Source organism: Rhinolophus sinicus, chromosome 14, assembly GCF_057876585.1.
Source record: "Rhinolophus sinicus isolate RSI-liver-muscle chromosome 14, RSI-T2T, whole genome shotgun sequence".
In the NCBI taxonomy this organism is placed as follows: Eukaryota; Metazoa; Chordata; class Mammalia; order Chiroptera; family Rhinolophidae; genus Rhinolophus; species Rhinolophus sinicus.
Genome location: NC_142514.1, coordinates 174,920,844 through 174,934,216, shown reverse-complemented (window position 1 = coordinate 174,934,216; position 13,373 = coordinate 174,920,844). Strand labels below are relative to the sequence as shown.

Sequence of the window (13,373 nt, the reverse complement as noted above, 5' to 3'; positions counted from 1 at the left end):
AGCCCCCCGCGATCCTCGGAGGGCCTCTCACCTAATATCCAGTAGCTGGAACCACCAGAGCCTTAACTATTGCATCCCGAACTATAAACCACCATCTCTGCATTGTTGGCTGTGGGACACTCAGTTTCTCCATCTGGAAACTGGGCTCTCTCTTGATTTTCTACTTCAGAAGGGGACTGATTTCAGCAATGGCAAAGCTGAACTGTAAGCTTAGCCATGGAATTTGGGCCGAAAACCTTACTATCTCTGAAAGGGTCCTTTTGGATTCTAGTGCCCCGTCCTCACCTGGCGGACATGAAAGCCAAGTTGATCCTGTAGGCACAAGAGAGAGTGACGGTGCCCACAGGGGTGCCCACGGTCCCGACGCGGACGGTCTGGAAACCTAGAGGAGATACACAGCTAGCTCTCTGTCCAGAAAACAGCAACACTGTCCCCAGTCTGCTTTCCGTGACTCACTCAGCCTATATAACCCTGGCATTACCCATTTAGCACCTGGAGTGTAGCGGTCTCAATTTCGTGCGTGCACACATGCTATGTTTCTTTCAATTAATTCTATGCTGACCTAGTATTACCAGGGGAAATAGCATTCTATTTCCAGACAAAACTACCTTCAAAGAGGTAAAACAATTGTTAATCCTAAAGCTTAAGCAAGTCCTAACCAACCCTGCCCAGATGTGTCACGTGCCCAGGGAGACAGCACAGGGGCACTGGGAATTTGTCACACAAACACCTCAAATTTAGAAGTAACCGCATCTCACTCAAGCTCCCACCCAGAACCAAGAATGGGAAAGGGCCAGGGCCCTGCAGGTGATACTTCCAACCAAGCATCCTGGTTTTCTTTCCAATTTTTCAAAACTGATGCTCATCAGAAACATTGAATATTTCCTAATTTCGTGGAAAATTAGGAAACAGTCAATTGCATAGAAAGAATGCTGAATGATTGGAATTTGGGGAAAATTATTCAGTCATTCCCTGGCATCTCTTTGGACTACCTATCTGTCTGTTCCGTACTCGTATCAAGCACATTAAAATCACAAGTTGCATATTATATTACAGGTGGCACCCAAGCCCATCTCTGAAGCCAGGAGCACTCTTAACATTCCAAACAGTTTTCAGCCTTGGTACATACCTTCTCCTAAGCCATTAAGCTGAACTTCCCCAAAATATATCCTGTAGGGAAGAAAGAAAACGAAATGTTGCCTGACTTTATTCTAAGGGCCTCTGTAGCCAAAACACCTAGAAACAAAATAAACAAAACAGAGCCTTCTTTTCTTATCTGCATGAACACCTCTCCCAACGGGGGCAATAATGATACTACTTCGATTAAGCTGCAGGCAAGGGAGTATTTATGGAGATGACTGGTTAAAAAATGAGGAAAATAAGTGGAAACTGCTATTTAAGGTTCTTCTTCCCACTCCTGCAATGTGTTTTTAAAGTATACCTACCAGGAAATAAAGAATATATGAATAAAATTGGCAAATAGATCTGGGACTACGATTAAAATGTACTAGTTTTCTTTTAATTGAAGTATTATTGAGATACAGTATTAGTTTCAGGTGTACAACATAATGATTCGATATATATGTATATATATAGAGTGAAGTGGTCTGCTGGCCAGCGTGCTGACTCCTGCCACAAACACGGGAACGACGTTAATGAAGTACTGCCAAAGAGATTTTGCTTGATACCCTCTAATCTCACTGAAAGCTCACTATAATATGAATGTTGGTACAGTACTTAAAATAACCTAATCATGCTACACTGTCCAAAAATTTACTCCAGGATACATGAAGAACACCCGAATGCCAGTTAGACAATATGCAAAGTGACGAGGCTGACGCATGCAGCAAGCGAGCAGCCATGCTGTTTACCTGTACAATATGACATATTCATGCCCTTGTTTTCTGGAGAGTCTGTAAGCTGGTGTCACCCTAGTTATAGCCAGGAGAGACTTCAGCAGCAGCGACAGCCTGTTGTACACCGTGTAGGAAACTTTGATTTCTTTATCACACCTGCGGAGCACACAGACACAATCAGTTCTCCTATTCAACTAATGCGAAACAAAGAACAGAAATGCAGAGGATATAGAGCTATTAGTTATTTTCCATCTAGTGACTAAGATTAATTTGTTAGCATTATTCATAAATTCTGATACACAGGGAGATAAAGCACCAAAAGGCACCCAATATATTTTTTCTAGCTTTGAAGCAGTTATCTTTCTAAAGATCTTTCTAAAGATCTTTGAAGCAGTTATCTTACTAAAGTAACACACATAGAAACAGTAATTCAATGTTGCAATTATATTATTGAAGGTGCAAACATAATTTCAATGTATTATCTTATGAGCTGGCTATTTCTATACAAGAAATCTGGAGGAAAGTGTTTGGTACTAAAATTTTGGACTATAACCTGGCAATTGCTGACTACTTTTTAAAAAATGCCCACACTACATATGCTTATTACTAAAATTTTTCTTTTGATGTGTTGCTATTTCCTTAATTTTCCTATATGTATACTCCTCTTGAAAACTGAAGCTTCACTCAGGAAGTAAGTTAATCTGCCTTGAAAGAAGAAAATGGAGGAGAGAAATAACATGCATTTCTAATCCATGACCAACACAGTGTGTGAAAAGGAATAGTGAGGGGAAATCTTATTGGATGTCTGCCACACAGAAAAGAGACAAAATAGAGTAGTCATGTTACAAGAGCTCCCAAAGGATTTAATCAGAGAACTATCTGTACTGTGGGAAAACAACAAACCCTTTTCAGCTTTCTGTCTGCTCCTTTCCCTGTGGTATCTGAGTCTCTCTGGACTGACACTCCCTCTGAAGGTCATCTCTGTGCCTGGGCTGGAAGCCAAGCATGAAGCAAATTGTAGCAAAGACCTCTTGGTTTTAAGTGGTCAGAACACTCTCCATGACTGAAACAAAGCCCCGCTTTTCACACGAAATCATCTGCTTTATCCTCAGCTACCACAACCAAGGATCCTAAGACAGAGTACTTACTTTTCATTCATTTCAAGACACCAAATTTCTAGCTCCATGGAATCTCCCTGTAGATGGTACAAATGAAAGATATTTCAGTTTTTTTTCCATCTTCTTTTTTCTTATTACAAAGTCATTAGAATGACTATACAGTCATTCTAATAAAATATATTAGAAAGTACAAATAAGCAAAAAGATAACAATTTTTTTTTTAACATCAGACGAGTAATGCGCCAATGTCGTAACAAGGTTTGAGGGAGGCACTAAAGATGCCAATTTATAACCCAATTATCCACTTTTTTAAATAAAAGTGAGATTATACTATATATACTATTTTTGTCACTTAGTTTTTTTAACTAATAAATACAACATGGAATTTTCCTTATAATTAAAAACTCTCCATTACTTTGAATGGTTGCATATTATTCTACCATATGGCCATCATTTCATCCAGTGTCCCTATACTTGGACATACAGGTTGTTTCTAAATTTTCACTACTACAAACATTGTCTTAACAGCCTTGAGACTAAAACTTTGCACATACCTTAAGGCAAACTTCCAGAATTAGAATTATTAGATCCAAAAGTATTCATGCTTCTAAGACTTTTGCTGTGGATATCCAAATTACTTTTCAGAAAGGCCTATACTTCCAATGATGGAGAGAGCCTTTCCCTCCAATTCTACAGGGGGTATTTTTAGGTGACAACCACAATTAAAGAATTCTTTAACAAGCTCCTTACTTAAAAATCTTTTTAGCTATCTGATGTCTTCAGCCAAACTATTTAGTCTTTCTCTGTGTTACTCTGAACAGACTGTCTACTGGGTGGGAAAGAAAAAGAAAAGACTAAAGCCAGAATCCCTCAACCCTGTAACACTTCAATGTGTCACTTAGTGAGAAGAACAGTCACATACTTTTGAACACAAGTAACCTTTTTATTAATCAGTTGGACAGGGCTATTCTTTTAGGTTTGGGAGTAAGCTGGGGTTAGTTTGTGGAATAGAGAACTTTCACTTGTTCTAAATCAAATTTGAGTATGTATCCTTAACATATAGCCTTCTCATTATACTATCATTTCTGAATGTTATTGTGAATTTTCCCCAAAAATCAGGGGATGACTGGATGGTGGGAAGTATCCCAGACAAGTTGGTATGGTTTCTCTAGGGCAATCAGAGCAGTTTATAGTCAGATTTCACAGATACGTGGGAGAAGAAAGAGTTCTTCTAGGGATTCCTTTTGGACTCCCTATAGCTCACTAAGGAAAATAATATATACTATAAACTGGTAATTCGATAAAGAAAAATAGGACGTGTTGTTTTATTTGATGCTGTGGTTTCCATTAAGTAGTGGCATCACTCATTCAAAAAAAATTCATTGAGAGCCTACTACGTGCCATCCCAGGCATTGTGTTAGGCACAGAGATGATTATTTACTTCCTGCCTCATTTCAAAAAGAATTTGAAGAACTACAAAGATAAATAAGATGTGGCATAGCTGCTGACCTCCAAAATAAAAGTGTAAAGTATGAACAGAAACATATAATGATGGCCTACTATATGTGATTGTTAGCCACTTTACAAATAAGGATTAGATGAGAAAATATTACAGCCCTGCAAGACGAGAAGTCTTGTGTTAGTCTGGTGGTGTTGCTGGGGGTGGGGTTAAGTAATTTGGCCAAAGTCACTCAGCTCGGACCTGAACTTGAGTCTGTGAAGCTCCAGAGTCCATCTGCCTTTCATTATACCGTGCAGCCTCACAGTCTTGTAGTGGAACTAGATTAATAAACATACAAGTAACAATACTTGCCTCAATCCTAATGTGGATAAGGTGAGCACGAAATTAATTAATTAATTAATCTATTTATTCATGTATTTTAAGCGTGTTTTTCCAGGACCCATCAACTCCAATTCAAGTAGTTGTTTCAATCTAGTTGTGGAGGGCGCAGCTCACAGTGGCCCATATGGGGATTGAACCGGCAACCTTGTTGTTAAGAGCACCTTGCTCTAACCAGCTGAGCTAACTGGCTGCCCCTCCCAAGTTTTTTTTACATCACAATACAGGAAGTTATACTCTAGAAACAAATATAAACAAAGTACGTCAAAAGCTAGAGAGAATAGTTACCTCTCCCTCTAGAAGGGGGAGATTTTTTAGAGCACGTGAGTCTTGAAGGGTGTTATATATAGGGATATATGCAGATGAGGGTGAAGAGCTTCTTCCAGGTGGTTGGAAGAATAAGTACAAAAACCATCACCTCCTTAGAGAATGATGAGAACTTCAGAGAGAGAAGGGGCAGAAACAGGGCTGAGTTGGAACCGGAGTGTAAAGAGCTTTGAGTGCCAAGTTGAGACACCATCCTGGCCATAATCTTACCTCAGAAGTCTTGAGTGAGATCTCCACACACATAGATCTCCCGACGGCAGGCAGCTGCCCTGCCAGCGCTTTCTTTGCTTCATGTGTAACCTCTGGGATGTCTTTGATTGCTAAGTTGAACTAGAAAACAAAAGGGACTTTGTGTTAAACATGCACATGGAACATTATGGGAACACAAAGTAGTCAGACTGTATGTTGGGTCATACAGGCATTGCTTTGACTAATTAAGGACATTCATTCACTTCTTCTTTCCCCATGAGAGATATTCTGCATCAAAGCACCAAAATGCAGGTTGAAAATGCTAATGACCGATTACAAAGATTAGGTAACGAGGTATTTTTGTTCTCTAAAGACTAAGCTTTTCACCTATCACAGCAGAAAGCCAAGAATCAAATAAACCTGGGACTAACATTCGATGAAGAACATACTTTCCAAGTGAATGGATAAAATGGAATTAGATATTTAATGTTATGATTTAGTAATACTATTGCTGCACTGTGATTCCTTGTGACAAACACCACAGTATATACCCCTTAGCAACGAATAGGAATTTTACCCAATCTGAACCGGTTGGGGATGAAGATGAACGAGTACAAATCTTCTCACCAAGTCGAGCCTGGACAATCACTTGAACAGTCTGAAAACAAACAAACAAAAAACAAATCAAAGATGAAAAGTCTCACATTTTCATCGAGTGGGATTTGGCTCCCACTCAGGATTAAAACCCTTCCAAAGGCAGGGTTAAAAAGATGCCAATGATCACAACTATACTTTAGGAACTTAAAACATTCAAGAAAAGATAGAGAAAAAAAAACACTACACAAAAAGAATACTGTAAATATTCCTGAGGATATAGTGTCGACCGATTAGAGGAATTACAGTTTTGGGGCTTGGAATCTGTAACGTTCTAACATGGCAGAAAGAAAGTTGCACATGGCGGCTCTGACTTTCATAAAGAAACAAGTCCAACCGTAGGCTTAAATATTCACTGTCATACACTTATGTAATCATAGTAGATTTAACCCAAGGGTTCCAGAATTATTCATCTTTTGGCCCATCTGGCAGAAGTCTTCCAACTAATTTTACAACCAGAATCTACTGCATGGATTGTTCTTACATGGCAAATGTTTGAGTAGGAGTGATAGAGGTAGAAATGACTTTTAGATGAGGAAAATATAACTTCTAAAGCATACAAAATTCCGTTTTAATCCCTCTTCACCCAGAATGGAACAATAAATGAAAGTCAGACATTTCCGAGTTAGTTGATGCTTAGGGAAAGATGCCTGAAATGCTGTCCGTTCCAGTCCATGGTCTTTGTTCCCACCCCAAGGGAACAGACTGTGCCAATAACCTGGCGTGATAGTTTGACATTTCTGCAAACAGCCTTGCAAAAAAATTTTTTTGAACAAGTAGCTGTGGAAAATTGGAAGCTGCTTTTTAGTTACACCCCCAGTACCACCCCCAAACTTCACAGTTTGGTTTACAACAGACAGAAGTATTCCTTAAAATGGGCAAGCTACAAGCTGTTATGCTATATTTCCAAAAAGGGAGAAGCACAGAAGTTATTTCTAACAGTTCTGGGCTCAAGAGAATGAATATATTACCTTGAGGGCAAAAAATTTAATGAACTTGTCCAGGTCCTTTCTGTCCTGGGAATTCAGATCAGTTTCCATTGCCTATAGGAATCTGAAACAGAAAAAAAAAAAAAGAAAGAAAGAAAACAGCTGTAAAATGTGACTAATATCTTTTCAAAGGGATTGCTAGATCAAAGCATACAGAGAAGGTATTGTCTGCTAGCTGTATGAATCGTCATGTAGGAGGGGGAAACCCTCCCCACCTAAAGATACCAAAATGAAAAATATTAGTAAAAAATATTACGGCACTACCTTTTGAGAAAAATAAATTCTACACTAAGAGCTAAATTTAGGGATCTAAAAAATGGATAAGGATAAGCCATTTTATCTGATTCTGAAATTTTGAGCTTTAAATATAACTTATTTATTTTAAAAAGTTGTATTACAGACACAGCATATTGAGAACTAAGTTTTAATAAGCCAAAAACTTTGTTAAAACATAAAATGAGTTAATTTACATTCCTTCGAAAGGCCACTAAATCAGTGTAACTTGGGGGGGGGTATGGACCCCTTTTAAGACTCTAATGGCAAGACAAGCCCCTTTTTTCGAAAAATGTACATATATAGAAACGTTTGGGTCTAATTTCGGGGGTTCATGGATTTCCACAAGCACATCATAACCCCCTCAGGGGGTTGAAATGGGCTGGTATGAAGAAAACAGCATTTATCTAGAGAGGAGCATAAACAACACAGAGCCAAATAAGTCTGGAACTATTAAGCATTCCTGTTTTCCAAAGGACTGTGTGTGGATGGGGGAGGATATGGCCGGCTGCGGCCAGACCACGCGAGTCTTGAGTGCAATGCTAGCGCTGACCCGCTTCTGGTCGGCCAGAAATGGCAGCCCCGGCAGGGCTTTGGAGGAGAGGAAGTAACACGGAGTGCTAGTGTCATGAATGGTGCTTGAGAAACACAGCTTTGCTGGCACGCTGCAGAACAGTTTTGAGTATGAAAAGCAGAGAAACCAATTAGGTCCTTGGCAATAATTCAGACTTCTGGTCAAGGCTGAAAATCTAGTACAGACATGATTTGGAAATAGTATGGATGGGAGATAATTTAAAGGAAGAGCTGACAGGATTTAAGTTTAACGGGGTTTCAGTTAACAAAAAACCAGAGGGAGAGCTAGCTTTAAGGAAAGGTGTACACAAAAGGAGAGCGTTCAAATAGGAAATAATGAGTACAAGTATAAAAAAACCCAACCCATTGTTCTTTATTGAGCTATAACTTACATGTTGTGAAATGCACAAATCTTAGGTATACAACTCAATATTTTTATACGTATACACCCTTATAACCACAATATAGATCAAGTTATAGAACATTTCCAATAATCTAGGAGGTTTCCTTAGTCAATATACCCACCAAAAGGTAACCATTATTCTGACCGCTATTGTCATAGATTGGTTTTGTCTGTTTTGAATTTCTTATAAATGGAATCAAATAGTATTAACTCTTTTGTGTGTAGCTTCTTTTATTCAACATTATGTATGTAAGGTTCTTTTATAATTCGACAAGTAGCAGTTTATTCTTTTTCATTGCTATGTAGCAGTCCATTTTATGAATCTACTACAATCTACTTATAAATTCTATTGTTGATAAACACTTGGGTTGTCGCCTGTTTTTAGCTGTTATATTCTTGCGTGAGTCTTTTGATACACATAAATACTCACTGCTCAGACATAAAGCAGGGATACTAATGTTGGGTGACAGAGTATACATATGTTTAGCTTTACTAGACACTGTCAAATGGTTTTTCCAGAATCTGTACCAATATACACTCCCACCAGCAGGGTACGAAATTTCCAGCTGCAAAAAAAAAAAAAGGAAAGTTCCAGTTGCTCCACATCTATACACCCCTTAGGACTGCTATTTCTTTAATTTTAGCCATCCTGGTAGGGATTAGGCAGTATCTCACTTAATTTGCATTAAACAATTAATGATTAAATTAGTGATTAAATGATGACTGCATTTCCCCTTGCTAGCACCTTTTCATGTGTTTATTAGCCATTTGGATATCCTGTTTTGTGAAGTGCTAATTCAAGCCTGTTGTCCATTTAAAAAATTAAGTTGTCTTTTTCTTACTGAATTGTAGGAGTTTTAAAAATATACATAGTAAATATAGGCACTTCGTTGGATATGTACTGCAAATATCTTCTCCTGGTCGGTGCTTTGCCTTTCTTATGGACTCTGTTTCTTTTCATGAGAGTCTGACTATACTAATGGACAATGGCCAGACTACATTTATAAAAATAGAGCTCTGACCCACAACCTGCAGGAACCAGCCCAGGAAACCAACTAGCTAGTCCAAGAAGTCGGCCTACTACCTACAGTAACGAGTCAGGGAAGCCAGACTGTCTCTATCAACTAGGCCAGGAAGTCAAACAATAATCCTTGTAAAAACTGGCACCAAAATAATGAATAACAGCATCCTTAATTTTTGTCCCTGCTTCCAACTTAGGACCAACCAGAGAAAACCAAAAATGTACCCCAACCAATTCCATAGGATGCCCCCACTTGTGGCTAGGCCACCTGCAGCTTCCCCAGGCCAACAGCCCCAAATCAGAACATACCTGAAGCCTTCCCTTTTATCTCAAGTTTCTCACTGGTCTCCCTGCCTTCAAGTCTCTGCCATAAGCTCTGAACAAATAGCCCTTCTCGTTTGGGTGGTCTTTGTTTATTTCCACGTTAAAAACAGCATTTTTTGAGGTATAACTGACAATAAAGAATATATTGCAAGTGTAAGATTTGATAAGTTTTGACATGTTTATAACTGTAAAACCATCCCCACAAAATAGCGAGCACGCCCATTTCTCCCCAAAGTCTCCTCACGTTCTTTCGTCATCTCTCCCTCCAGCCCCTCCTTAGCCCCCACATCCTTACACAACCTCCGATCTGCTTATCACTATGATCGCTACCTGCATTTTCTAGAGTCTTACAGAAATTAAATCATATAACACATATGCTTTGTTTGTATAATTATTTTGAGATTCATCCATGTTGTGTTCTTTGTCGATAGTTCATTTCTTTTTATTGCTGAGTAGTAGCCCCTAATGGAGTCCTTTGAAGATCAAAGGTTCTTGATTTTAATAAGTCCAATTCATTAACTTTTCCTTTGATGGTTCGCCCTTTTTTGTGTCCTGCTAATAATTTTTTTTTATCTCAAAGTCATGAAAATAGTCTACATTTTCTCCTAGAAGCATTACTGTTTATCTTTCACATTTAGATTCGTGAACCATTGCAAATTAATTTCTATATGTGGTTTAAGTTTGGGGTGGAGGTTCATTATTTTCAGTCAGTTTTAATAGGCTGAATTAGAAACACCCGAAGACCTGTCTGAAAATGCCAAGTCTGGAACTAATGGAAAAAGTTAAGACTGAGGTTAAAGGAGACAGAAGTGGATGTTCTAAAAAAGAAGACACAGTTAAAACTATAGCAGTAGACGAAATCACCAAAGGAGAGAATAGAAAAAAGAAAATAACAAAGACCCTAGGGTAATATCTGCATAAAAGAATCATAAAGAGAAATGCAAGCACTAATCATACAAATAGGAGGCAAAATGATTTCTGAGCAGTTTTCACTGAAATCGAAGGGAAACAAAACTTTCAAGGTTGAAGGGATGGTCAAACAATATAAAGTTCTTGTGGAGGAGGCAAAACTTTACCCTGGGGCTCTAACAAAAAGACAAACTAACAGGAGAAAAACAGCTTTTGAACATGTGCAGCACAAATCACACAGGAGAAACATTAAGTTAAATAACTTCCAGTGGTGGCTCAGCACTGCACCTTATACAGGACTGTCCACCAAGAACAACAAATTTGTAGGGAAAGGAAAGGACAGAAGCAGTTCTAGGCATCAAGAGCCACACACTGTGGGATGGTCTGCGTACGGGAGGAGACTGACAGAGTAAGGTGTTTGTAGATTCCTCGGGTGCCGTCCCTGGGCTAACAGGAGTCTGTCTCCAGCAAAAGGAGACTATATCCTGTCTTCACACAGAAAGGGGGGAGAGTAGAGAGAGGTTTTCCTGCATTTGCTGCTGCTTAATTGCCTTCAGCTCAAAATAATTTTGATGTCAAAGAGGCATATTTTGGGGTGACATATTCTGCTTTTCTACATCCTCAAAAGGTGAGAAAAAGACCACTGGATGTAGCACTGTGTGCCCAGTGACCTTTGAAAAGATGGTTTCTTAGAGTGGTAGTGAGGAAAGGACTCAGCTATTTCTGAGAAGTTAGACAGAAAAGGGCTCAGGCTGTTCTGTTAAAAGGCTTTTCCCATAGGACAGGGATATCTGAGTGAATTTATAGGGAGGGGGAAGAAACCAACGAAGGAGAAACAAAACACCTGTGAGAAGCAGCAGTAACTGTCAGAATAAGATACCACAGGGGAGTCCAGTGTGATGGAGAACAGGTGAAAGCTGGAAGTGATCCAAATGATAAAGGACTTGCCTTTGGGGGCCTATCATTTGTATGTTGACAGCACTTAAAACATGTACCCCCCTCAGACCTTCCTAATTCTGCTTAAGAAGAACACTAACAAATATTAAAAAAATAAAAACACTTTTTAGGGCTAAACAGCTCCCGGCTCTGCGGCAGCACTGCGATGATCTGAGGTAACAAGAGTGCAGGACCGTGCCACTCTTATGCTCAAGTGGGGAATTGTGTTCCCCCCACCAGAGCGTCTCCCAATGCAAACGTTATAGTGGCACAATGACTCCTGACTTCTTGTACCCATGGAAGCACTAAAAGGATTATGTAAGTAGAATGTGACTGAGCCAAAAGGGGTGAGGTCTCCACTGGGGAAATAGTTACCGCTCAGGCATTAGAGCTTCCCTTAGGGCCTAATTTATCATTTTTTACAGTATGTGTGAAACATGACATAAATGGAGCCATATTTAAATGGAGCTGGAGAAACCATCCCAAAGGAACTGCATTGTTCATCTTGCTCCTTGAAACTTTCAACTAGGTCAAACCTTTGGACTGAGCTAAATCACAATTGTTTTATAAACACAGTTTTTAAAGTCAGCAAAAAAGCTGACACACTGATCACAAGGACTGATTACTATGGACTTTCTATCTGGAGATAGAATCAGTAACCAATCTCCTATAGCTAAGAGTAGCTCAGCTTGCCAGCACCAAGAGGAATTTTTGTTCTTCTTTTCATGTAATTATTCCTTTCCTTTTTCTCATAAAAACACTCTGCTTTCACCCTGTAATCAGGACACTATTTGGGTTTCTGCTAGAATCTGTGCTCCCTGAGTTGCAGTTCTTTGATCCCACTTGTTTCCTCTCGTTTCAGCTTTTTCACTTCAGGTTAACATAAAGTTTATCCTATGGTTTGCTCTTTGCAAAATTCCTTGTTTGAGTGCTCCAAGGAATAATAAGGGAAATTTGGTACAAACATGAAAAAAGATCTACAATTGAATTCTTTTGCTGCATATTCATTTCAATAGATACTACCTTACCCAGGTCTCATTTCTTATTTGGAAGAGATTCACTTGGTTAGTTACTTTACCTTTGAAGGGGATCAGGACGTGCCATCCCAAAATAAGCTACTATGGCATAAAGATTATTTTAGGATGAAGACATTTGAGATTCAACAGATGTAGAAACCTTCTTGGAGCTTCCCTTATCTAACTAAAAGCAGAAACGTGTGAGAAATGAGGACGGCCACAAATCCCCATTACAGGTTGGCTTCTACTCCCAGGAGAGAGACCAAGAGAAAACCCACCATAATTCCCTCTCTGGAGGAGTTTCACGGCCATGAAGAAGATGTACCTACATAAACTATTATTACCACAAACTTTCTTATCTACCATTTGTTCTCCTAAAGACCTATTTGTCTTTCCTAAAGAAACGTATTTGTTCTTTCCATAAAAGCCTTTTCTCCCTACTCCTTTCTCCTACTAAGTCAGGCATGTAAGTCCCAAATTCTAACCCATCTGTGAGTAATTCATCACCGTGCAGTCCTGTGGTATATATACACTTTGCAGGCATTAATAAGCTGTCTTTTCTCTTGCTAATCTGTCTTTTGCCACTTTAATTTGAGGCCCCCTGCTACTGAACCTAAGAGATTGTAAGTAAATTTCCCTCAGTAGCATCTTCTAGATTATACTGTAAGCCTCAGGCAAACTGCTCAAAGGCTCATCTTACTAAAGCAGTGTACCATCATGTTGCTCCGCTGCTCCAGAACTTTTGGCAAACTCCTCATTCTGCATTTCAAGACTCCATGAAAATTAGCAGGGAAAATAGGTGAAATGACTTTGAAAAGGTAATCAGAGGCTTGCTCGCACTTTCGGGTAAGATCTTGGTCACTGAAAATAGCAAATAATCCTGGACTAGGGTCTAGTCCATGAATGTACATGCTCAGGAAACTAATTTTCTTAATTCAGTCAAGG

The 13,373-nt window shown here is 39.1% G+C and overlaps 1 protein-coding gene and 1 non-coding gene across 13 annotated transcripts in view; both read right to left on the bottom strand.

The window, feature by feature from the left end:
- The window catches only part of ATG13 (autophagy related 13), a 39,158-nt gene that overhangs the window by 13,972 nt on the left and 11,813 nt on the right, over window positions 1–13,373 (bottom strand). For all 12 annotated transcript variants that reach the window (XM_019743617.3, XM_019743605.3, XM_019743616.3 and 9 more), the window contains 7 exons: window positions 6,956–7,037; window positions 5,908–5,988; window positions 5,352–5,471; window positions 3,005–3,051; window positions 1,872–2,012; window positions 1,130–1,170; window positions 286–382 (listed from right to left, as the gene is read on the bottom strand). In XM_019743617.3, the coding sequence (XP_019599176.1) occupies window positions 286–382; window positions 1,130–1,170; window positions 1,872–2,012; window positions 3,005–3,051; window positions 5,352–5,471; window positions 5,908–5,988; window positions 6,956–7,024 (596 nt within the window). In that variant the 5' untranslated portion in view covers window positions 7,025–7,037. The remainder of the gene's footprint in view (window positions 1–285; window positions 383–1,129; window positions 1,171–1,871; window positions 2,013–3,004; window positions 3,052–5,351; window positions 5,472–5,907; window positions 5,989–6,955; window positions 7,038–13,373) is intronic.
- LOC141572600 (small nucleolar RNA U13) lies at window positions 3,199–3,300 on the bottom strand. The gene has a single exon (XR_012497921.2). It is a non-coding gene; the product is annotated as a small nucleolar RNA U13 (small nucleolar RNA).